The sequence below is a fragment of the Bombina bombina genome, chromosome 1, assembly GCF_027579735.1.
Source record: "Bombina bombina isolate aBomBom1 chromosome 1, aBomBom1.pri, whole genome shotgun sequence".
Lineage (NCBI taxonomy): Eukaryota > Metazoa > Chordata > Amphibia > Anura > Bombinatoridae > Bombina > Bombina bombina.
Genome location: NC_069499.1, coordinates 1067737289 through 1067762905, shown reverse-complemented (window position 1 = coordinate 1067762905; position 25617 = coordinate 1067737289). Strand labels below are relative to the sequence as shown.

At 40.5% G+C, this 25617-nt stretch overlaps 1 protein-coding gene across 1 annotated transcript in view; it reads left to right on the top strand.

Moving 5' to 3' along the window:
* SLC2A10 (solute carrier family 2 member 10) overlaps nt 1-25617 on the top strand; it is a 109387-nt gene that overhangs the window by 60474 nt on the left and 23296 nt on the right. The window contains exon 5 of the mRNA XM_053691599.1: nt 5423-5558. Coding sequence (XP_053547574.1) covers nt 5423-5558 — 136 coding nt within the window. The remainder of the gene's footprint in view (nt 1-5422; nt 5559-25617) is intronic.

Genomic DNA, 25617 nt, shown 5'->3' with positions numbered 1-25617 from the left:
TGCGTAAACAAACAATAACACATCAACCACTAAATCAATGTTGGCCTAATGTATGACACATAATGGTTAGAAACCCACTTTCCAATACTTTTGATCCCCGAAACCTCTACCCCCAAAGAATGCGCCTCAGTAGCTGCCCCTATCCTAAATGAATGTGTTCCAAATTCCCCCGGCTTCAAACCCACCAGACCCACACACCTCTTAAAAATCGCCTGAAATTGAAATTGGGTCAAGGATGTCCCGTCACAGTGAATAAAAAGAGGGCCTTCCCCCTGGGGCCTCACTTCCAAATATTCCATGCACCCCTGCACTGGACAGCACACACCCCCCATAGCTCTCAAGGAAATCTGACAACCTCGCCCCGCCTGATCCATCTTTGACCTCCTCAACCATATATCTAATACCCCTTCCCGAACTGATACATCCACTCTCTGCATCCCTCCTTTGTCCCTTCTATTCTTTCCAACCAGCTCTGACACTCTAAATGCCCCAAAGAACGCTACAACAAAAGCCAACCTGAACAGCTTGTACACATAATCCGATGAACAAACCTCTCGCAATTTACCCACTATCCCCAACAAAACTGAATAAACCACAGGCCTCCTGCCATCCGGCACCACTCTTCCTTTACACAAACATCTGGCTGCTAACTTGACCATAAACCTCTTGGATACGTCCTCCCACCCCATCAACTGAAATAAGAACGCCAATGCCTCCAACCTTCTCCTAATCATGGATCTTGAGATCCCCACTCTCTGCCATTCCAACATCCAGTCCATGATTGCCCCTACTCTGTCTTCAAAGATTCCACTACTCCCTGTCTTTGCATGAACTTGAACCATAATCTCCATACCTGCGTGTACGCTCTCCAAGTCCCCGGAGCTACCGCTCCCCTCACCAAATTCAACCTGTCATGAATGCCCTCCTCCATAATGACTCCGGGAACTGCTCCCCCTCTGCTTCTGGGGCCAGGTGCCAAAAACGATCCCACTGTAAACGGGAAAGAGCATCAGCCACATTGTTCTCCTTACCTGGCACATGCACTGCTCTGAACAACACATTGCATTGCAAACAAGTGAACCACAGGCAAAGAGGAAGCAGACAAACGGTTAAGGGCTGTAACCACCCCCATGTTATCTGAATGGAAGATAACCCTCTTATTCGCTAACATGTGAGGCCACAATTCCAATGAAACCACAAAAGGGAATAACTCCAAATATACCAAATTCTTTGTCAACCCTTCTTTTACCCAAGCCTCCGGCCATTGCCCCACACACCACCTGCCCTGTATATAGGCCCCAAAACCAAATGCCCCGGCTGCATCTGTGTACAAATGGAGATCAGACTCCACCTCCGCCACCTCCTGCACCAAAGCCTTCCCATTAAATTCCCCTAAGAATCGTTTCCACACCAACAAGTCCTCTTTAAGCTCCTTTTTTAACCTAATTCTGTGCAACGGCCCCTTTGCCCCTGCCGTTACCAGAGATAGTTTCCTCGTAAAAATTCTCCCTACTGGGATAATTTTACACGCAAAGTTAAACTTCACGATCAATGACTGCATCTCTTTCAATTTAAGCTTTTGCCTCCCCAACGCCCCTTCAATCGTGGCCATCAAATCTGTCACTTTCTCCTCCAGTAAACTACACTCCATCTGGAGTGTATCAATCTGAATGCCCAAAAACTCAAGCACGTGGAGGGTCCTTCCATTTTTTCTGCCGCTACCGGGATCCCAAAATGCTCTGCCACCTGCATAAATGCCCTCATCAACTGTTCACAATCCGCCGACCCCTCCGGGCCCACGAAAAGGAAATCATCCAAATAGTGTACCAGTGAATTCACCCCCAATGTCTGTCTGACCACCCACTCAATGAAACAACTAAATTTTTTGAAGTATGAACAAGAAATCGAACAACCCATCGGCAAACACAAATCCACAAAATACGACTCTTCAAAGAAGCAACCTAACAGTTGATGGCACCGCGGATGTGCCGCCTCAACGTCCCCCACCCCTGCTGCCCTCACTAGATCAACTGCCCTATCAAATGATGCGTTTCTTACCCCCGCTACCTCCAGATCAATCCCATCATTCACAGACGCCCCCTTTGGATAGGATAGATGATGAATCATCCGGAACTGCCCAGGAATCTTCTTGAGAACCACCCCCAATGGTGAAACCCTCAAATTGTCCAACGGGATGTCTTTAAATGGGCCCGCCATCCTACCCAAAGCGACTTCCTTCCCCAATTTGGTTCTCACCACATCTGGGAATGTCCTAGCTGACTTCAAGTTCCCCTTTGCCCGAAATCCCCTTTTTTCATCAAACAGAATCCAAAAACCCAAACTAAACCCCGTCAGCAGCAGCTCAGCATCACGCCTCCCCCTTTTCCCCCTAGCGTACCGCCTTAACCAAGGCACCATCCTTTCGACTCTCACTGGGGTCCGGGCCCTGTAAACCCACGTCCCCCGGCTTCGCCGGCACTCTCCCTCTCTTAAAGCATTTTGAGAACACATGGGACCCTCCACAACCTGAATTTTCGTGCTTGTACTTACACGATCCCCCGAATCTGCACTGTCCATCATTGAACTGGAAGCACAAACCTTTTCTAAGTGCCACCACCGCTGTTGAACCAACTACCCCTGTACTCGTTCCCCCTGGCCCTCAAAAGGACTGCCCCCCACGAAGCGGTGTCATCATCTCCAACCAGATCCCCATGTCCCGATCGTCCCACTTCATATCTGGATGCACCGCAATCCTCTGGCGAAACTGTTCATCGTATCGCCACCAGGTCATCCCTCCATAGGTTCGATATGCTGCCGAAATTTCATCAAAGTAGCAAAACAATGCTGAGCCTTGCTCCGGGAACTTCTCCGCCGTCACATTTGCCAAAATACAAAACGCCCTTGACCAATTCCCAAAGGTTTTTGGAAGCTTTCTGTATCTTTTCTTCCGTTCCTCCTCCTCCTTCTTTCCTTGCTCTCCTTTTGGGTCCTCCTTGATCTCCACAAACTGCTCCAATGGAAGATCTCCAGGAATTCCTGTTTCCAAATCTTTTATTTAATTTCTTGCGTCAAGTGTATCCCCAGTGGCCCGATCGTGCATAAACATGGCCTACTCAGCGCAACTTCCACTACCTTAATAGATCCTCCGCAGCATTCGCCATCACCCCCCCTGCAGCCCCTTGCACCTGTTGTCCCCACACCCCCGCTACACTGCCTCCTTCCCCACACTGCTTCTCTACCTGAGCCACCAAGTCCCTCAAACCCTTCAACAGCATTGACACACCTTCATTTGCCCCCCCCATTGCAAGATGTGTATTTGTAGGAGTCCCCGCTGCTATCCCAGACACCTCACCTGTGCTGCTAGGTGCCGTGGCTTGTCCCATGCCGCTGACCTCTCGGCTTCCACCCCCAGCTGCCTCCGGCCTCCTTATCCTCTCTTCGCCCCACTTCTTCCCCTTGTCGCCCCACAGAGCGCTCTCTGTTCCTCGCCCTCTCTCTGTTCGGGTTCCTAACTCTCCTGGGTGACCTCTCCAGCCTGCCCCACATTGGGGACACATGTGACAACCTTCGCCTTCTGTTATCTACTGGGGAACGGGACCTGCCCCGCCGTCTATCTGCTCCGTTCCCACCACCTCTCTGGCTACCATGCCTGCAGCTGTGCACCGCTCCCGCCTGTGAAGACAACATATTTTGAAGGGTGGTCCCACCAGACTACTCTGTGCTTGTCCTGCCCCCGCTGTCTAGTGCCCATTGCTCTCTCACCCCTTCTTGACTAGGGCCCCTCCTATTGCTCTCCCCCCCTGCGGCACCAGGTGACATCATTTGCAACAGTTGAGATAACACCCTCATGTCCCCTACCTGGTCCGCCGTCGTTGCTCCAGACTCCTCCATGCCATCTCGCTGTTCATCCTCAAACTTGTTATACAAGTCCCCCAGAAAGATCATATCCATGTCCATATCATTGAAATCGGGTTCCCTCAGAGGCGTCCCCTGGAGAGAGGGGGGGTACTCAATCCGATAAAGAAATGCATCCAACATCCTGTCCCCTTATTAGTGTTCCACCTCTTCCCCTTTGCTGATCATAATAATAATGTGGGCCTTAGGTGTACTAACATGATAGAGAGGCTTCCCACCTATCCTCTCCTATAATTGCAAACATTTGCACCCCCCTTCTCTTTTTCTTTTTACTATTATTGTTTTTTAGTTTTATTATTATTTTTTTTAGTAATCTGCCCTGCAGCATTCTCCCACTTGTAAACCCCCTTTTCCTTTTTTTTTTTTTTTTTTATATTTTCATGATAGCCTAATCAACCTCTTTATTTTCAGAGGTGATGAGCCCCGTGGCCTTGCATAACCCACCCGATAACCCTCCAGACTCCCCTTGACATCACTGGTCACCTATTTTATTATTAGTACAGGCCTTCAGGCCCCCTGTGCTCATCCCCGCACAGTCCCTCACATTTACTCTATGGCACTGCTCCGTGCCTTCTCCTTGGGCCCTTTCAACCCCTTTTACCCGCATCAGCCACCGAGGCTCTTCCTCGCTAACCTATTCCCCTCAGACCACCACAGGCACCTCCCCCGCACTGCCGCTATGTCCCATTATGTCCCCACATACCTACCGCCGCACCACCACTACCGCCACACTACCACAACCGCCGTCACTTACCTTCCTCCGCCGTCCTAATGGTCTGTGGCTTCCTCACCCTCCGAGTCCGCCCCGCTCCTCTCCCCGCCTGAATGGCGATGACGTCTGCCTCTCTTCCTCTCACAGCGGTCCCCTCCACCTCAACCGGCTCCTCCGACTCCACAGGCCTCGCCAGCATCGATGTCCTGGCAGATGGGGGCTCCGATCCTGCAGGCGATCCATTCCTTCCGCTCCTGCTTCTCAAGCACAGCCCCCTCGTCCTGCACCTGCCGCTGATCTCCGGGCTAAGCCTCTCTGGTGCCTTGCCCTCTTGGATGGTCTCCCCCCAGGCGGCCGTGCTGTCCTGCCACGTCCTGTCGCCTCCAGACTCCCAGGTGGCTCAGCGCCCACTGACACTAACCGCTCCCGCACCCAGTCTGTGCCTCTGGCTTGTGCCAAGGCTGTAACTGCCGCCACCAGGTCATGAAGAGACGCCATCTTTTGCAAGGTACGTGCCAGAAGAGAACAGCTTCTTCCCCCACGGACCTTGCAACTGATTTTTGGTGCTCTTTTTAGGCACTCCCCTACCTTATATACACCACTGTCAGCCCCTCCTATCCCCCATCCTACACCTATCACTCTTTACCTATGCAGGGGTCAAATGCCCCTCCCATGCATTCACATTTCTAGGGCTTCCTGTTCTTCTCTACATTACAGTGCAAGTGTTTTTCTGTAAATTAATTTCATGAAAGGTGAAACTGTATCATTAATATCTCTTATTTATTTTATTTTTAGAATCTATAGGTATGTCCTGGACTTTTCTAATATATGGTTTAATGGGAGTAGCTGCTGTCATATTCATTTATATCTTCATTCCTGAAACAAAAGGACAGTCCCTTGAAGAAATTGATAAACAATTCTCAGCAAAAAGGTAAGTAGTAAAATAGAAAACAATTTTTGAATTGACAATATAGTGCTTCAGGAGACACCTAGGAATTGATCACAAAAACATATCTAATGATTTTCAACAGAAAAATATCATTAACATGCAATGGCTGTTTATATTGCTAAAGTTAAAATGGATCTTAAAAAAAGTTTTTTTTTATCAAATCCAAATGGTGCAAACCACTTCTGGCTACATAGAGTAAGGTAGGGAATAAACTCAATACTATGCTTATAAAATGTGTTTAGTGTTAATGTTTCTTTAAGCTAATATTAATCAAACTTTTGCCAATATTATTTTTTAATGCTTGTTGCAAAGATTATCATTGAATCTATTCATGTTAAATTATGCAATTGTGTTTTAGGTAGTTTAAGTAATATTTTTAAGGATTACTTTCTGTTATAATTTTTAAGCTAAACAACTAACATATTAAAGTTAATAAACATTAATTAAAACCTACTGACCTATATTTTCTCCAAAACGAAGTTTCATAACGTTCTAAAAGTTATATCTTTTATTCGCCGATGATGTCACGTTATCCTGCCCACTATTTTCAGCACTGCGTGTTCAAAATACGTAAACCAATAACTTTGTGTTTAAAGCGCCATTTTGAAACCTAGGTATTGTAAACGGATTGGTACAGAGCAAAGGATACCCACGGAGTGGGTTTGGAAAACAATTAAATTTGCAGACAAGATTTCTGATATACGGTAGAGATTTGTTAATGAAATGCTATTGATAAAAAGCGTATTTGGGGTAGTTAGTTAGTAACAGGCATAGAAAATATTTACTTACAGTGGCCCTTTAAACATGGGTATGTTTGTGTTCATGGGCTAAATGTAAACTGATCTGAAATTTTATAATTTTCCAGCTACCATCAACTTTAGTGGGAGCCACAAACAACCTTATATTGTCATGATGTAAAATACTTTTCAGCAGTGATTTTAACAGCTATTGGCCAGTGGGCATGTAAATGTGGCCTAAGGGATAGATTACAAGTGGCGCGCTAACTGTTGCTGGCAAGCAATATATATATTTTTCTTTTTGCGCGCATCAGAAATAGCGCACATATTACAAGTTTTAAGTTAACCACGTTTTATGCTTGTCTGGTTAGTGCATAGAGGGTATTGCATTCAGAAAAAAGTTGCACTAGACATAACATAAATAAATTTACAATTACAGTTACACTCTTTTAAACACTATCTGATAAGAATTAGTCACATAAATATTACAAAAAGGTTATAAGGGTTTAAAGGTATATGGTATATTACAAGGTTTTTGACTGCAAAGTGCTATAATGTGTATATATGCATACATATACATGTATAAATGTGTATGTATGCATATATACGTGTATATGTGTGTACATATGTGTTTAAGTATTTGTGTTTTTATTGTATATGTACTATACATATTTCACATTCCAATATTCTTCACTTACAGGAATGTTATTTTTATTTTAAATATACAGTGTATATATATATATATATATATATATATATATATATATATATATATATATATATATATATATATACCTATACCATATAATTTTTAATAATTTTTTTTTTTAAATTGTATATGTAATATTTCAAAAACACACTGAGATTAGGAATTCTTCTTGTGCGCTAACCCTGCACCGTGTTAGACCTAAAGCGTAAAACACAAATTGCGTTATGGATATTTTATATTATGTTCTTTACATAGAAAAAATGTAGTTTTTTATTATTATTAGATATGCATTTCTATATATATGTGATAATGTTAATTTAAAATATATCTATACCTATATATAACTATAGGAATAGACATACAGGTATCGGTATATACAGATATATATATATATATATATATATATATATATATATATATATATATATATATATATAAAACAAATATAGCAAACAGTCCAGCACTATTTTCCTTTTCTCTCTCAAGGAGTATCACTTTTTGCAATTTTACCTTTAGAGTGCACGTTTGCCTTGGAGGCCTGCCATCTTCCCATACATAATTCCAAAAAATATATAATGGCAACAGCACAATCTTTTTTTAAAAAAACTTCTTCTTTATTTAGAACAACATCAGGATAAAAACATAGCGACGTTTCGAGCCTCTTGGGCTCTTCCTCATATATATATATATATATATATACAATAAAAATAACATTGTTCTGTAAGTGAAGAACATTGGAATGTGAAATATTCATAACTTCTGTTGGTTTAGCGCGTGAGCAAAAGTTGATAGTTTTGTTTTCTTCTGCATTCTCCATTGTCTTCTATAAGGAGAATACGTTAACGCGGTTGTGATATCGCAAAGTCCGGAAGTTAGCACGCATCGGTTTTCACTCGCACGCAAACGTTTTACTTTTAACTTGTAATAAGAGCGCAATCCGATGCGCACAAATAGTTAACTTCTAGTGAAGTTAACGCTCAAGCGGGAGCTCTAAATAGCGCGCAAATTGTAATCGAGCCCTACATTTTTTGAGTGTATAAACTGTTTTGTTTTTATGTCCATACCCTTTTAAAAGTCCTTACTTTGTCTTATTTTATCGATTATGGAAAGATATTAATGTTCTACCACCTTCTTCAGATAATCACTGTGTAGAACATAACAGCATTAGGTCACAAAGTCTGGAGTATACAGAAGCATATATAAGGGAATTCAGGATTTTGAAACTTTGCAGTCAAAATAACATGAGAGGCATTGAGCAATTTAAAGTGTTGCAAAGTGTGGATGTCACACACCTGTCTTTTTTTTTAACCTAATACAGGCTCTGATGTCAGAATGTTCTTGGGCATTTTAAATGTGATATTTTGAATTTACTGAAATATTGTGCACCATTTCAGAAGGACATACCTGAATTCTGTATGCAAGGCAGCCTCAACTTAGATAGTTTTTTTGCTTCACTAATAACTAGGAAAAATTCTGCTTCCTTTATTTCCCCCCAACAATTTTAGCTCATATTTGCCTCATACATTTCTCACAGCACACCCCACTAGACAAGATAAATTGACCCCATCATGTCTAAATTGCTCCTCAAACTTTGCTGCCTTGTCTGTAAATCCTTCTTGCACTGGGCACAGACCTAGTTGGTTTAGTCAGAATATTAGGGCTCTGCATGGGCAAAATGTTTGGTTTGTCGAAATCTTTCATAACAGATATTAAAAAATGTAATTTTTCTAATATTCATTGCCGTGCTATTCGGTATTTACTTTGTTTTAAACTAAACGAATACTGAATATTCGTGGAACATTTACATTCGTTTCCATTAAATGAATGTAGATGTTCCTTTGCTGTAGGTGAAAAAGTTATTGAAATATTTAATATAAAATATTAAGAAATATTAAGTCAATTGTAGCAGCCTTTTAAGTCCAGTAGTTGCATATCAAAGTAACAAGAGTTGCAGTATGCAGTAATAACTTTTTATTGGACAAAGTAAAAGACAAGCTTTTGATTCCTCTCTTCCTCAGGCCTGAAGACTGTGCTGCCGCTACATATGTGATTGCACAGTTTGCAAATTACTTTAAATAAATGAATAAATAAAGCACTTTGCAAACTGCGCAAGCACATATATAGCAGCAGCACAGCTAGTCACAATCACAACACTTACAACATTAAGGGCTCAATTTATCAAGCTAGGGCGGAGAGAGGCGTACATATTCACCCCAGTCCACCTCAGATCACCTCTGGTGGGCAGCAATCCGCTGCAGGGAATTCAGCATTGCACAAGAGCGCTATTTTGCGATTGTGTGCAACACCGCCCCCTGCACGCGCACAGCCAATCATGTGCTAGCAGGAGCTGTTAATCTCCCCAGTTGGATGAGACAGAGGAGATTGAAATTCTCCACCTAAGAGGTGGAGAAGAGGTTAGGACTGCTTGATAAATACTAACTGTAGGTTCTCTTGTGAGAACCTGCAGTCATAGGGGGTGAAGGGCTTGATAAATCAAGCCCCAAGGGAGAGTGCTCATGTATGTCTGCAAATGTGCTATACATAATACAGTGCACAGCATGTGACTGGGGAAGCTACATAGGGGAAACTGGACAAAACTGCACCTTAGGATGAAACTGCATAATCTATTAAACATCACAACGAAAATAAATACTGTACCCCAGTTGGACACCATTTCACACAGATTTGCCACCCCATTGGAAACCTCACAATTAAAATACTGAAAGGGAACTTTAAAAACACCCAGGAACGGGAAACATTTGAAATTAATGTAGATTCCAGCTTTTTTGTCACATTATTAAAACTTTATATAATAAGTCACCTAACATCTGTCGTTGGCCTGTACTAGTGTTGCCATCCAGCCGGTATTTTACCGGCACACCCGGTAATCGTCGATAAGGAGCCGGTACTGGCATTAGTGAAATACCGGCAATGCAAAAGCTGTTTTCTCCCCCCATCTTTTTATTGAAGTGCAGCATAGGGAACATTGCGCCCACCAAGCCAGGCTTTCAACAGGACCCCTCCCGCAAGGAGAGCGGTAACGTGATTATTTCTCTCAGGCAGTCAGGGGGCAGCCTATGAGCCTAGTGAGGGGGTCTTGTTCAGTAGAGGGGCTAGGGGCTATGGGTATCCTCCTGACAGGCAGGACTGCTGCTCTCAGCATAAACTGGCTTCTTTAAGTCTTTGCTTGCACTTTACTGGCCACTGACCACTGACAGACGGGCTGCACTTAACTCATACCTGCCTGTGTACTACACATGGGCTGGCACATGCTGCTCAGGCTTATTAAAGATATATAATGTACTAGCATCAGAACAGTTAGCGCTTATGTTAGCAAGTATATACTTTATCGTAAAAATACCTGCGCATCTGACTGCTAAAAATATTTAAACAGACAAACAATAAAACAGTTGTAATGAGCCATATATTGTTTAAATTACTTACTTGCATACTTTACCAAATAGTAAAGGGCATTAACTCTACTATCTATATATTAATATACAGTAGTGTTTTATCACGTGCTTAGAAATTAATGTGGGAAGTGGATATTACTGTGTATTCTAGGAACTTGATATTCTTTGGAAATTCATTTTAAAAGATCTTGAGTAAAAAAATAATAAAAAAAGTTGTTTCAGACATCCATATAATAGTGAAAGTGTAGTAACTAGAAAAAGGTAAACATGGAGCGCAAGGAAGAAAGCAGAGAAAAAATAATAGTGCAGTATGTCTAATTAAAAAAATTACAATTTATTACAAGCAAAAAACAAACTCACAAGCAAAACCTCAAACAATATGAGGTATGTATATAGCGTATTGTATAGGTGATACTATACGATGTCACAGTGTCCTGTTTCTCCCTCCTGGCTAGCCTGTCTGTGACCGTCCAGTCCCAGTATTTATTGCAGGAAGTCGGGATACAAGTTACAGTCCTTCAAACAAGCAATTCCCTCATACGGTAGGTCAACCCGTGTTGCGGCAATGGTTTCTCCTGACCTAGAGGGATACAGCGTAACTCTACGTGTGGGTGTGGCCTTACGCGTTTTGCGGGACTCCTCCCGCTTCATCAGAGGCTTATGCCCACTCCTCCTTGGATTCCCCTTTTTATGCTGTGTGACTTTTGTTGATAATCGCAATGTTCAGCAGTCACTTAACCTGTCACATCAGCTTATATCAAAGAATAGGGGGTTGTAATGATAGTCTTTTTTCACTACTTCCTGTACATACGGTCAATTGTATTTAACACATTCACTTTGTTAAACCATTTTTCCATCATGTTTAAAAACCTGTTTCATCCTTAAAAAAACATTACCTTTTTACATAAATTAATTTGTATAGAAACACATTTAAATTCGTCAATAATAAGCACAAAAAATATGCAATACCAATTCATATATATATATATACCAGTTAGATAAATAATCAAATGTTATACAATCAATTAGAAATATAAAAATATAAAAATATTGTTTAAAAATTACATTTATTTATCTTTTGTATCCTAGAAACTAATATATTGCTATCACCATAAAAACATCAACTAAATATTACTGCTAAAAATTTGCTGTTGAAAAATGGTCATTTCATAAATTTAAAAAAATAGATAATTCCTAAAAAACTGCTTATAATTAATATAATATATCCACTATTCTTCTATCAATGCTGCTAAATCAATATCTCTATTGAGACCCACTGGCTCCATAGTCCCCAACTTATGGATCCAGTAGGTCTCACGTTGCCTGAGTTTTAGCAACCTGTTGCCCCCCCTCATCTCATTTTTTACACATTCAATAGCCTTTATACTAAGCCCTGTCTTATCTTTATTATGAACTTCAAAGAAATGGGCCGACAACCCATGTGTCGTCAACCCATTTTCTATGTTCCTCAAATGTTCACTAAACCTTATCTTCACAGGGCGTTTGGTACGTCCTATATAGAGCCTATTACATGGGCATTTCAACATATACACAATGTACTTAGTTTTGCAATTAATTAGGTCTTTAATTTTAAATGCAAATTCATTTCCTTCTTCTCCAAAGTGTTTATTATTTTTGTCTATGTGTTCACAACAAGTGCAACCTGTTCTTCCACATCTATAGAAGCCACAAGATGCTTTGTTTAACCAATTCATCTCTGTTTCTACTTTTAACAAACTGGGACTGATGCAATTTCTTAAATTCATATTCCTCTTAAAAACTACCTGTCCTCTGTCAACTAGTGTATCTTTAAGGATAGAGTCTTGCATGAGGATAGGCCAAAATTTCTTAACTGCTCCCTCAATTTTCTTAGACGCTCTATTATATTTTGTTACTAGCTGTACTTCTCGTTTCTGATCTTTCTCTTCATACGTTATTCTTTGTGTCTTATTAAGGAGGGTATTCCTATCTATCTTCTCTACTTTCTCAAATGCCACTTTAACCATACCTTCAGGATAGCCTTTTGCCAAAAATCTATTGTTAATGGTTTCTGACTCCTTCATAAAATCTTGCGTTTGGCCCTTTGAAACTGCCCAAGAGGAATGTTTCGTATCCACTTCCCATGATGTCCACTCTGGGCATGTAGATACCCATTGGTATCTGTGGGTTTTCGATAGAGTTTAGTGTACACTCCCCCATTCTCTTGGGCAATCTCTAGATCCAAAAAGGTAATTAGATCTTTATTTGCTTCCATAGTGAATTTAAGGTTCATCATGTTCCTATTTACATACACTAAAAATTGTTCAAGCTCTCACAGCTTCCTTGCCAAATAATGAGCACATCATCAATATAGCGATACCATTTTATGATGTTTTCTTTATAGGGGTTCCCTTCATTATAAACGTACAGGTCTTCCCACCACCCCATATAAAGATTTGCATAATTCGGGGCAAATTTTGTACCTATTGCGGTACCCCTTTTCTGAATATAGTATCTACTATCAAAAATGAAATAATTCTTTGTTAGGATGAACCTAATAGACTCTTCTAGGAACCACTTTTGAGTTTCATTGATAAAACCACATTTATTCAGAAAATATATAACCGCTGTAATGCCTAAATCGTGAGGTATAGAGGTATATAATGAACTCACATCCATTGTAACCCATAAATAATCATCTTTCCATATAGTACCTTCCAATAGATTCAAAATATGTGGGGTGTCTCGTACATATGATTGCAAAACTGGAACTAGTGGTTTAAGAATGTGATCCACGTATTCGGATAGTTTTGTGGTCAATCCACCTATTCCCAACACGATTGGCCTCCCCGGTGGGTTAACCAACCCTTTATGCACTTTTGGGAGGTGATAGAAAATCGGTAATACCGGATTGACCACTTCCAAAAATTTGTACTCAGTATTGTTCAACACCCTTCTCTCTCTTCCTTCTATAATCAGTTTTTTATATTCTTCCAAAAATACATTTGTTGGGTTCTTACCCAAAACTTCATAAGTTGTACTATCTCCTAATAATCTTAGGGCTTCAGCTACATAATCTTGTCTACCCTGTACAACTATTCCTCCTCCCTTGTCGGCACTACGTATTATTATAGACTTATCATCCTCAAGAACCTTTAGTGCTCTTTGTTCTCTTATAGAGAGGTTTTTCGGATTCTTTTTCAATGTTCTATCCTTCTCACAAATTGCCTTAATCTCTTTTTCTAGAAGTGCCTCAAATACAGGTATAAAATTTCCTTTTGATTTAATAGGATAAAAAGTAGATTTGTTTTTCAGTGCAGTATGGCAGATGGGGATATCTCTAGCTTCCTCTTCTAGCTCTTGTAATACATTAATCAATTCCTTACTATCTGGTAGTTCCCACTCTTCATTGTGTCTATTTAGTGTTTCACCACTATTATTTATAGATTCATCAAGAATTCCCATCTCATTCCCAGTATTAGATTCTACTTGTCCAGTTGTTAAATTAAAATGCCTTATCAAGGTGAGTTTTCTAACCAGTTTTTTAGTATCAATAAATAATTCAAATTCTTTTGGGGTATTGTCTGGAACAAACGAGAGACCTCTTTTTAAGAGTGTAATCTCATTGTCTGTTAATATCCTAGAGGAAATGTTGTAAATTTCCTGTTCATATCCTCTCAATACTGCCTTTCTCTGCCTTTTTTGTTCCTTGGCTCTGTATGCCATTCCTCCTCTACATCCTCGTCTCTGTTTCCTAGCCCTCTTTTGGGTCTCCTGTTCCCCCCCTGAGGGGTCCCCCCTAAAAGGTACCCTAAAAAACGATCCTGTACTTGTTCTTTCTTATGGGGAAAGTACCCACCTATATTTACATCCTGTCCCCTTCTCCGATCTTCTGATACTTCTTGCCCCCCATTAGCTCTCCAATTTTTATCTTTTGGTCTAGCTCCCGAAAAAGTGGTTTGGTGATTATTATTATTATATTGGGTATTATGTTGTCTCCATGAATACCCCCTATTCCCCTCACTTCTATTATTTCTATGCTCTATGCTTTCTTATTTTTAATGATTTCTTGTTCAAATTGTTTTAATGAAGATCTATTTCTTTCATCTAGCTCCCTATATAATACATCATCCCTATGCTCATTTAGGACAGTCTCTATTTTGGATATTTCATCTGTCAAATTTTTAACTTTTTTATCCCTATATCTCTTTAAGATTGATAGAAATTTCTTGGAACACTTCTCCATCGCTTCCTCCCATTTTGTATTGAACTCTACTTCATCTAATTCAAATATACATTTCTTATGCAATCGTAAACCTTTTACAATAATACCGTATTTTTCAAAATTCTCCAAAGCTATCAAATCATACCAGCTATTGATCTGTTGTTTACTCAATTTCTCTAGTCTCCGGAATAGCAACTTGGGATCTGTATTCTCATTCTCACTTTCCCCATTAATAGACAAAAGTCTGCTTCTAGTATCTGGATCAAAGTATCTCCCAAAATTACCTCCAGAGGCCATAATAGCAAAAAATGTATATAATAAAATTAGCAACAACAATTGGTCCTTGCTATATAATATACTGGATTATAAAACAAATAACTCTATAAATAAATCTATAAATGAATAATTTCTTCCCTCACTGTGTAATTAATATGGGGCACAAATTTAAAAATATAGAAAATACTAAAAATAATAAACTCAATATAGCTATATAAATAAAACTGTGTGGTGTCTAACTTATATTATGTAAGGCTGCTCCTCTAATTACACCAAAAATAAATACATACAAACAAACAATTTGAAAAGCGCCAATAGTGAAAGTGTGTTTTATAACGTATAAATTATATGTATATATAAACCTTTATCATTTGTGTGTAGATGTGTTAACTCATGCATATATTTCAAAGTAAATGTCAGCTAATGTTAAAGGGCAAATAACCATGCTCATATGTGATTACATTATTGACTTTTCACCTTACACAACATGACTATTAATATCTTGTCAGGCTGGATCCTTTGGATATTGCTTAAAAAACCTAGGTGTGTGGGATATGCGTTATTGCCCTATAAGTCTCCTTGTGTCAGAACAGTGTGCTAGAGTCACTGTTGTATATCTATTGAGTATTATGTACTATACAGGGAGCAGGTTCGTGTTTACAAAGGATAATCTCATATACTACAGGTTGGAAGTGAGATATCTTTTGTGGCTCCACCCTTACCCATGGCCGGTATATTTTTGAGGAAAAGGTGGCAACCCTAGCCTGTACACATATGTATATGTTGACATCAGTAAACTGCCTGTGCATTATATGTGAATATGTTATGTAGGGATGGAATATTGCATAATTAAAATCGAATTATTAGAAAAAAGTCTAATCAAATATTACATTTAAAGAAAGCATTAGAAATACTATTACATTAAAATGAATGTTAGAATGTTGTACAAACATTTGAAATTCTAAACGAATGTGTTAAAATTTGCGTTAATGTGGCAGGGGTAATTGGTTAGCATGCGCCGGGTTTTGCTTGTGTGCAAACTTCTGTCTAGTTTATGCTAAATTGGGTTTTTCTGTTTCCTAAAATATTATTCAGAATGTGGAATTGAGGTACATAAGCAGCCTTCTGAGTCAGCCATATTCAATACCATGTGTAGTGACTCACTTTAAATCACCTTAAAATACCGGCACTTGATATTCAAAATCATGCAAAGCGGCATAAATGACAGGCTATGCTGTCATATATACCACACTTTGCAGGTGGATAGGGTTGCCAGCTGTCCGTCAAAAAAATACTGGACATCCAACTAATAACCGGGGGGGGGGCACATTTTTTAAAATTTATTTTTAATATATATTTATAAGCAGCAAGGAAAGTGCACTCCAATAGGAATTATTTTCAATATAGTCACTTTTATTGTAAACGTTTTTGGACCAAACAAGTCCATCCTCAGACAAAATAAGTGTACAAACAAAAACTTACCCTCCACCATGTTTATATGCAGTGCAGAAAACGCCGGTCTCCACGCTCTCCCGGGTAGACACGCTCATAGTAGTGATGTCATCATCCCGGGCAACATGGGGCCCGAGAACATCTAAAATATAAACAAAATCATCAATGACAAAAGAAGAGGATCCACGACCATTACAAGGCGTATGTCTAAGTCCAACAACCTTGTTTTTTTTTTTTTTATAATTTATTTATTATCCATAGCAACCAAATTAACAAAAAAAGAGGTGCGTGATTGGCTAAATGCGCGCCAAAGGGAGCGTCTTGTGCAATAATAATAAAGGTAGAGATATTTGCTAAACAGGTGTTCTCTCTCTCTCTCTCTCTCTCTCTCTCTCTCTCTGTCTCTCTCTCTCTCTCTCTCTCTCTCTCTCTATATATATATATATATATATATATATATATATATATATATATATATATATATATATATTTGATTTGTTAATTTTTGTATAGACTTGTAATGACATAATCTGTTCCATATTGGCCTACTGACAGTATCACGTATTACTAGTTGTTGCTTCTTTCGCCTGGTTATTATTATTTTCTCCAACATTGGTGTGTCCGGTCCATGGCTTCATCCTTACTTGTGGGATATTCTCTTCCTCTACAGGAAATGGCAAAGAGAGCACACAGCAAGAGCTGTCCATATAGCCCCCCCTCTGGCTCCGCCCCCCAGTCATTCTCTTTGCCGCTCTGAACAAGTAGCATCTCCACAGGGATGGTAAAGAGTATGTGGTGTTAGTTGTAGTTTTTTATTTCTTCTATCAAGAGTTTGTTATTTTAAAATAGTGCCGGTTTGTACTATTTACTCTACAACAGAAAATGAAGAAGATTTCTGTTAAAGAGGAATATGATTTTAGCAGTAGTAACTAAAATCTATTGCTGTTCCCACGCAGGGCTGTTGAAACCAGAGAACTTCAGTTGGGGGGAACAGTTTGTCTGCTTCAGGTATGATCAGTCCTATTTCTAACAAGACATGTTAATGCTAGAAGACTGTCAGTTTTCCCTTAAGGGGTAAGTAAGCCATTTTCTTAGACTCATAACAGATTAAGGCTTATAAATGGGCTCTGTACTGGTTGACACTATTGTGGGCTAAATCGATTGATTTATTTCATATTTAGATGGCATTTAGAGTGTTTTGTGTAGTTAAAATCACTTTTGGGAACGTTTTTATTCGCTTGGCATTTAGTTAGACTACTATTTCAGTCAGAAAGGCCCCTTCACTCTGGTATGCAGAGGAAGGAGGCCCCGTTTTCGCATCTCAATTGCGCAGTTTACTTCCATGGCAGTGCATGCAGCTTCATGTGAGGGGTCCTGTGGCTACTAAAACGGACTCAGGAAGGTTTATTTCAGTGCTGAATAACTCTCAGGGAAGGTAAAAAGCCGCAGCAAGGCTGTGGCAGTGATTGTAGTGTACTAAAATTGTTGAATTGAACAAATAGCTCTGGTTTGCTCATTTTAAGGGTTAAAGTCTTGGAACTTGGTGTGCAATACTTTCAAGGCATTAGAACTCTTGGGTGCAAATTTTTGTAAAAATCGGACATTGCCTTCATAGTTTTTCAAAATATCAGAACTAAAGTGTCCTTGTTTATTATTTAAAGGGACAGTAACGCTTTTCTTTAAAAACGCTTTTATTGCATTATTAGCCTGCCAAATTCTGTCTAACATGTCTATACCTTCAGATGGCTTATGTTCTGTGTGTATGGAAGCCAAGGTGGTTCCCCCTATTAATGTATGCGCAAATTGTGTCATATCGTCCAAACAAAGTAAGGACAGTACTGTCACATTTAATAAGATTGCCCAAGATGATTCTTCTAATGAAGGTAGTGGGGATAGTTCATTATCTGCTCCTTCTGTGTCAACACCAGTTTTGCCCGCGCAGGCGATACCTAGTTCATCTAGCGCGCCAATGCTGGTTACTATGCAGCAATTAACTGCAGTAATGGATAATTCTATAGTAAATCTATTATCCAAACTGCCATCCTACCCTAGAAAGCGTGATTGCTCAGTTTTAAATACAGAAGATGAGCAGGTTGGCGCTGAGGACAATTTATCAGTTATACCCTCACATCAATCTGAATTGGCAGTGAGGGAGGGTCTGTCTGAGGGGGAAATTTCTTATTCAGGAAAAGTTTCTCAGCAGGCAGACACTGATATCGTAACATTTAAATTTAAGTTAGAACATCTCCGCGCCTTGCTTAAGGAGGTCCTAACTACTCTTGATGACTGTGATTCTTTGGTAATTCCAGAGAAATTGTGCAAGATGGACAAATTCTTAGAGGTCCCAGTGCACGCTGATGCTTTTCCGATACCCAAGCGGGTGGCGGACATAGTGACTAAGGAGTGGGAAAAGCCAGGTATACCTTTTGTTCCACCTCCTATATTCAAGAAAATGTTCCGCATTGTTGACCCCAGAAGGGACGCATGGCAAACGGTCCCTAAGGTTGAGGGGGCAGTGTCAACGTTAGCTAAGCGCACAACTATTCCTATTGAGGACAGTTGCGCTTTTAAAGATCCTATGGATAAAAAATTGGAAGGATTGCTAAAAAAGATATTTGTTCAGCAAGGTTTCCTTCTCCAACCAATCTCATGCATTATTCCTATCACCACGGCAGCGTATTTTTGGTTCGAGAAACTAGAAAATTCGCTCCAAAAAGAGACTCCATATGATGAAGTCATGGACAGAATTCACGCACTAAAGTTGGCTAATTCCTTTATTTTGGATGCCGCTTTCCAATTGGCTAAGTTAGCGGCAAAAAATTCAGGTTTTGCAATAGTGGCGCGCAGAGCGCTTTGGCTAAAATCCTGGTGGGCAGATGTGTCGTCCAAGAATAAATTGCTTAATATTCCTTTCAAGGGTAAGACCCTTTTCGGGCCGGAATTGAAAGAGATTATTTCAGACATTACTGGTGGAAAGGGACATGCCCTCCCACAGGATAGGCCTTTCAAGGCTAAGAACAAATCTAATTTTCGTTCCTTTCGCAATTTCAGGAACGGACCGAATCCTAACTCTGCGGCCTCCAGACAAGAAGGCAACACTTCCCAGCCTAAACCAGCATGGAAACCATTGCAAGGCTGGAACAAGGGTAAACAGGCCAAAAAGCCTGCTGCTGCTACCAAGACAGCATGAAGGGGTAGCCCCCGATCCGGGACCGGATCTAGTAGGGGGCAGACTCTCTCTCTTTGCTCAGGCTTGGGCAAGAGATGTTCCGGATCCCTGGGCACTAGACATAGTGTCTCGGGGGTATCTTCTAGAGTTCAAGGAACTTCCCCCGAGGGGAAGGTTCCATATGTCTCGCTTATCTTCAGACCAGATAAAGAGACAGGCATTCTTACACTGTGTAGGAGACCTAGTGAAGATGGGAGTGATACACCCAGTTCCTTTAACGGAACAAGGTCAGGGGTTTTACTCAAACCTGTTTGTAGTTCCCAAAAAGGAGGGAACTTTCAGGCCAATTCTGGATTTAAAAATTCTAAACAAATTCCTCAAAGTTCCATCATTCAAAATGGAAACCATTCGAACGATTTTACCAACAATCCAGGAGGGTCAATATATGACTACCGTGGACTTAAAGGATGCGTACCTGCATATTCCGATCCACAAAAATCACCATCAGTTCCTGCGGTTCGCTTTCCTGGACAAACATTATCAGTTCGTGGCACTTCGCTTCGGTTTGGCCACTGCTCCCAGAATTTTCACAAAGGTGCTAGGGTCCCTTCTAGCGGTATTAAGACCAAGGGGCATTGCTGTAGCACCTTATCTAGACGACATTCTAATCCAGGCGTCGTCTCTTTCCAAAGCAAAGGCTCATACAGACATTGTTCTAGCCTTTCTCAGATCTCACGGGTGGAAGGTGAAGGTAGAAAAGAGTTCCCTGTCCCCGTCAACAAGAGTTTCCTTTTTGGGAACAATAATAGATTCTGTAGAAATGAAGATCTTCCTGACAGAGGTCAGAAAGTTAAAGCTTCTAAACGCTTGTCAAGTTCTTCACTCTATTCTTCAGCCTTCCATAGCTCAGTGCATGGAAGTAGTAGGATTAATGGTTGCAGCAATGGACATAGTTCCTTTTGCTCAAATTCATCTAAGACCATTACAACTGTGCATGCTCAATCAGTGGAATGGGGACTATGCAGACTTGTCTCCCCAGATTCAAGTAGACCAGGTAACCAGGGATTCTCTCCGCTGGTGGTTGTCTCACGATCACCTGTCTCAGGGAATGAGTTTCCGCAGACCAGAGTGGGTCATTGTCACGACCGACGCCAATTTCTTAGGCTGGGGCGCGGTCTGGGACTCTCTGAAAGCTCAAGGTCTATGGTCTCGAGAAGAGTCTCTTCTTCCGATAAACATTTTAGAACAGAGAGTGATATTCAATGCGCTCCTGGCTTGGCCTCACCTAGCAAAGGCCAAATTCATAAGGTTCCAGTCGGACAACATGACGACTGTAGCGTACATCAATCATCAGGGGGGAACAAAGAGTTCCTTGGCGATGAGAGAGGTATCCAAGATCATCAAATGGGCGGAGGATCACTCCTGCCACCTATCTGCAATTCACATTCCAGGAGTGGACAACTGGGAGGCGGATTATTTGAGTCGTCAGACTTTTCATCCGGGGGAGTGGGAACTCCACCCGGAGGTTTTTGCCCAGTTAACTCAACTATGGGGCATTCCAGATATGGATCTGATGGCGTCTCGCCAGAACGCCAAGGTTCCTCGATACGGATCCAGATCCAGGGATCCCAAGGCGGCACTGGTGGATGCATTAGTGGCGCCTTGGTCGTTCAACCTAGCTTATGTGTTTCCACCGTTCCCTCTCCTTCCCAGGCTTGTAGCCAGGATCAAACAGGAGCAGGCCTCAGTGATTCTAATAGCTCCTGCGTGGCCACGCAGGACTTGGTAAGCAGACCTGGTGAATATGTCATCGGCTCCACCATGGAAGCTACCTTTGAGGCAGGATCTTCTAGTACAAGGTCCATTCGAACATCAAAATCTAGTCTCTCTCCAACTAACTGCTTGGAAATTGAATGCTTGATTCTATCTAAGCGTGGGTTTTCTGATTCGGTTATAGATACTCTGGTTCAGGCCAGAAAGCCTGTGACTAGGAAAATTTACCATAAGATATGGCAAAAATATATCTGTTGGTGCAGATCCAAGGGATACTCTTGGAGTAAAATTAAAATTCCAAGGATACTTTCCTTTCTCCAAGAGGGCTTGGATAAAGGTTTGTCAGCTAGTTCTCTAAAAGGACAGATATCTGCTCTGTCGGTTTTGTTGCACAAACGTCTGGCAGCCGTGCCAGATATACAGGCGTTTGTACAGGCGTTAGTCAGGATCAAGCCTGTCTATAGACCTATGACTCCTCCATGGAGTCTAAACTTGGCTCTTTCAGTTCTTCAGGGGGTTCCTTTTGAACCCATGCATTCCATAGATATTAAGTTACTATCTTGGAAAGTTCTATTTTTGGTTGCTATTTCTTCTGCTAGAAGAGTTTCTGAATTATCTGCTTTACAGTGTTCTGCTCCCTATCTGATTTTTCCATACAGATAAGGTAGTTTTACGTACCAAGCCTGGTTTTCTTCCAAAGGTCGTTTCTAACAGGAATATTAACCAGGAAATTGTTGTTCCTTCTCTGTGTCCGAATCCAGTTTCAAAGAAGGAACGTTTGTTACACAATCTAGATGTGGTCCGTGCTTTAAAGTTCTATTTAGAAGCAACAAAGGATTTCAGACAGACATCATCCTTGTTTGTTGTGTATTCTGGTAAGAGAAGAGGGCAGAAAGCTACTGCTACCTCTCTTTCCTTTTGGCTGAAAAGCATCATCCGATTGGCTTATGAGACTGCCGGACAGCAGCCTCCTGAACGAATTACAGCTCACTCTACTAGAGCTGTGGCTTCCACATGGGCCTTCAAGAACGAGGCTTCTGTTGATCAGATCTGTAAGGCAGCGACTTGGTCTTCTCTGCATACTTTTGCCAAATTTTACAAATTCGATACTTATGCTTCTTCGGAGGCTATTTTTGGGAGAAAGGTTTTGCAAGCCGTGGTGCCTTCCGTTTAGGTAACCTGGTTTGCTCCCTCCCTTCATCCGTGTCCTAAAGCTTTGGTATTGGTTCCCACAAGTAAGGATGAAGCCGTGGACCGGACACACCAATGTTGGAGAAAACAGAATTTATGTTTACCTGATAAATTTCTTTCTCCAACGGTGTGTCCGGTCCACGGCCCGCCCTGGTTTTTAATCAGGTTTGAAAAATTTCTTTCTTTATACACTACAGTCACCACGGCACCTTATAGTTTCTCCTTTTTCTCCTAACCGTCGGTCGAATGACTGAAGGGCGGAGCCAGAGGGGGGCTATATGGACAGCTCTTGCTGTGTGCTCTCTTTGCCATTTCCTGTAGGGGAAGAGAATATCCCACAAGTAAGGATGAAGCCGTGGACCGGACACACCGTTGGAGAAAGAAATTTATCAGGTAAACATCAATTCTGTTTTTTGCCTATTTTTTTGCCTTTTTTTTGCCTGTTACTTTTGCCGGTTATTTATTTGGGGTAATGAAATAGCAAAAATTAGGTTACAATTTTGCATCACAGTTTTATTGATTCATAAATGTTACGATGCTTACATCATACCTTTACTATTTCACCACATACTTGAACATTCTAGCATTTGAATTAGGCATGTGTGTGTTTTTTTTTTTCCGAATGGGTATCAGAGTGGCCCTTTAATTGAGTGAACGGCTCTGTTATGCTCACTGTTTCTATTTATTAGCATATACAACATACAGAACGGTACACTTACAGATCGGATGCATACTTATGAATAATCCCTGGTAGAGCCATAAACACTTGAGCCTAGTATTTGCTCTGAGAGTTTTTTCAAGTAGCAATTTCTCTGACATTGTAATGTACGCCTTATATGGGCGGGGCTAAATCGCTCTGATATTCACATAATCACGGACACTTTCCATGACTTGCCGGAGGTAACAGATAGGATCCACAGCTTAATAGTAGCTATGATAAAGATTATGGTAAGCAGTAGTAGTAGCGCATATGCAATAATGCTTTGGTTTTTTTCCAACTTTGCAGATATAGTAAACTCTGATAAGATATGTCCCTGTGCAATTTGCAAGTAGCACCACTGATTATCACAGTTAATCCATGGTTATAAGGTAGTGTGAGACACTTCTATTTAAATTTTAGTTAACTTGTTTTTATTTTGATCATAGGTTGTTAGCAAGCACTCTGGTATTCTCCTAATATAAATAACGATTCATTGTTTAGTGCTTAAAAAGATTTTTTGTATCAAATTTTTTTTTGTATCAAACTTTTTTTGTATCAACATTTGTATCACCATGGTAACCTCTGTTTTGGTGGTTTTCACTTTTGGGGGAGGGATCTAATTGTGTTTATAAGTTTGTATGTTTGTTCTCACTCTTGTTGGTCTGATGAAGGGTGGGGCATACTCTGAAACATCAAATTTAATAAAATTGTGTTATACACCTGGTAAGACCAGAGAGTGCTTCGTCCATTTGCTCTGTTTACCGTTACTAGTACCCTGGCATATGAAGAATACTTGTTAGTGGGAGTGCACTTATCTCTACATAATATATATATATATATATATACATATACTGTATATATATATATATATATATATATATATATATATATATATATATATATATATATATATATATATATAAAATATACACACACATATTTTATATATATATATATATATATATTTATAATGGTACGTAGAACAAAGCACTCACTGGACTTTAGACATCAAACGTGGAAAAACTTTAATGTGACGTTTCGGGACCTCAAACGTCCCTTCCTCAGGCAAACAAAAATGGCAAGTGAACAGGCTTATAAAGGCCTACAAATCCCTCCCCCAGGTGAAGCTCCAATCACTGGAGAACGCTCAAAGACAAAACCAAATATTGTGTAGGTAATACCTCCTTCACATAAAATGTAAATAACAATATTAATAAACGTGTCAAAAGAAAAATGATATTAAGAACTTATTGTGTGTAATGGAAAATTGTTAATAAATGAAAATCATAGTGAGTACGTGAATAGAACCTGATCATGCCCATTAGTTTCAATCCCAAACCGCAATACAACCCCTCATACAGAATATGGAATATCCCAAATAGGTTCCAATAGTCTCACAAGCCTCCCTAAATACCGCCCAACATCTCTGATTGGTTAAAGAGATGTGTTGCTATGGGCAACGTTATAGCTACCACTCACATTGTATGTTGAATACCGACATTTATCACATCAAAACCCAGATCTAATTAGACCACCTAGCCCCTTCTCTTCAGTGTAGCAAATGACACAAGGGTAAATCACACTAGCCTTTACATGCAACTATTGCCGATAAAATATGTATCAGACAAAAACGGCACTTACACACGCCCCCTCAAGTCACCTGTCAAAACAGATGAGGCACACCTCCTATTCTATAGGCTAAGTGATCCCGTTGCCAGGGCAACATACACCAACAGCAAACGTCACGCCCCACTCAGGAACGATCCCGATCCCCAACTACAACCTGCTACAGAATAAACCAAAACTACCATATAGTTTCAATCCCAAACCACAATACAACCCCTCATACAGAATATGGAATATCCCAAATAGGTTCCAATAGTCTCACAAGCCTCCCTAAACGCCGCCCGACATCTCTGATTGGTTAAAGAGCCCGTGGATTCCTTCTTCAGCCTTTGGCTGTATTTGTCGATCATTTCCTTCAACCACTTGTTAAGAGAATGAAATCATACATACAGGATTCAACATCATTCATACAACAGATTACCTGTTTGAAAGACATTACAGAAACTGACCTTTTAGTCACCATGGACGTCTCTAGTCTATATACTGTAATCCCTCATTCAGCAGGGATCGCAGCTGTGGCAAACAGCATGAGACGTATACCATACATTGGTCCACCTGAGTATGTTCTGAAGGAGCTTCTTACTATCTGTTTGGAACGAAATTATTTTCGCTTTGATGATAAGTTCTTTCTTCAGATTGCTGACACAGCGATGGGGTCCAATGTGGCCCCATCGCTGGCGAATTTATTCATGGCAGATTATGAGACAACACGTATGAAGATATATCTATAAAATACTATTGTAGATATATTGATGACTTGTTTCTAATTTGGCAGGATGATATGCAGGCTT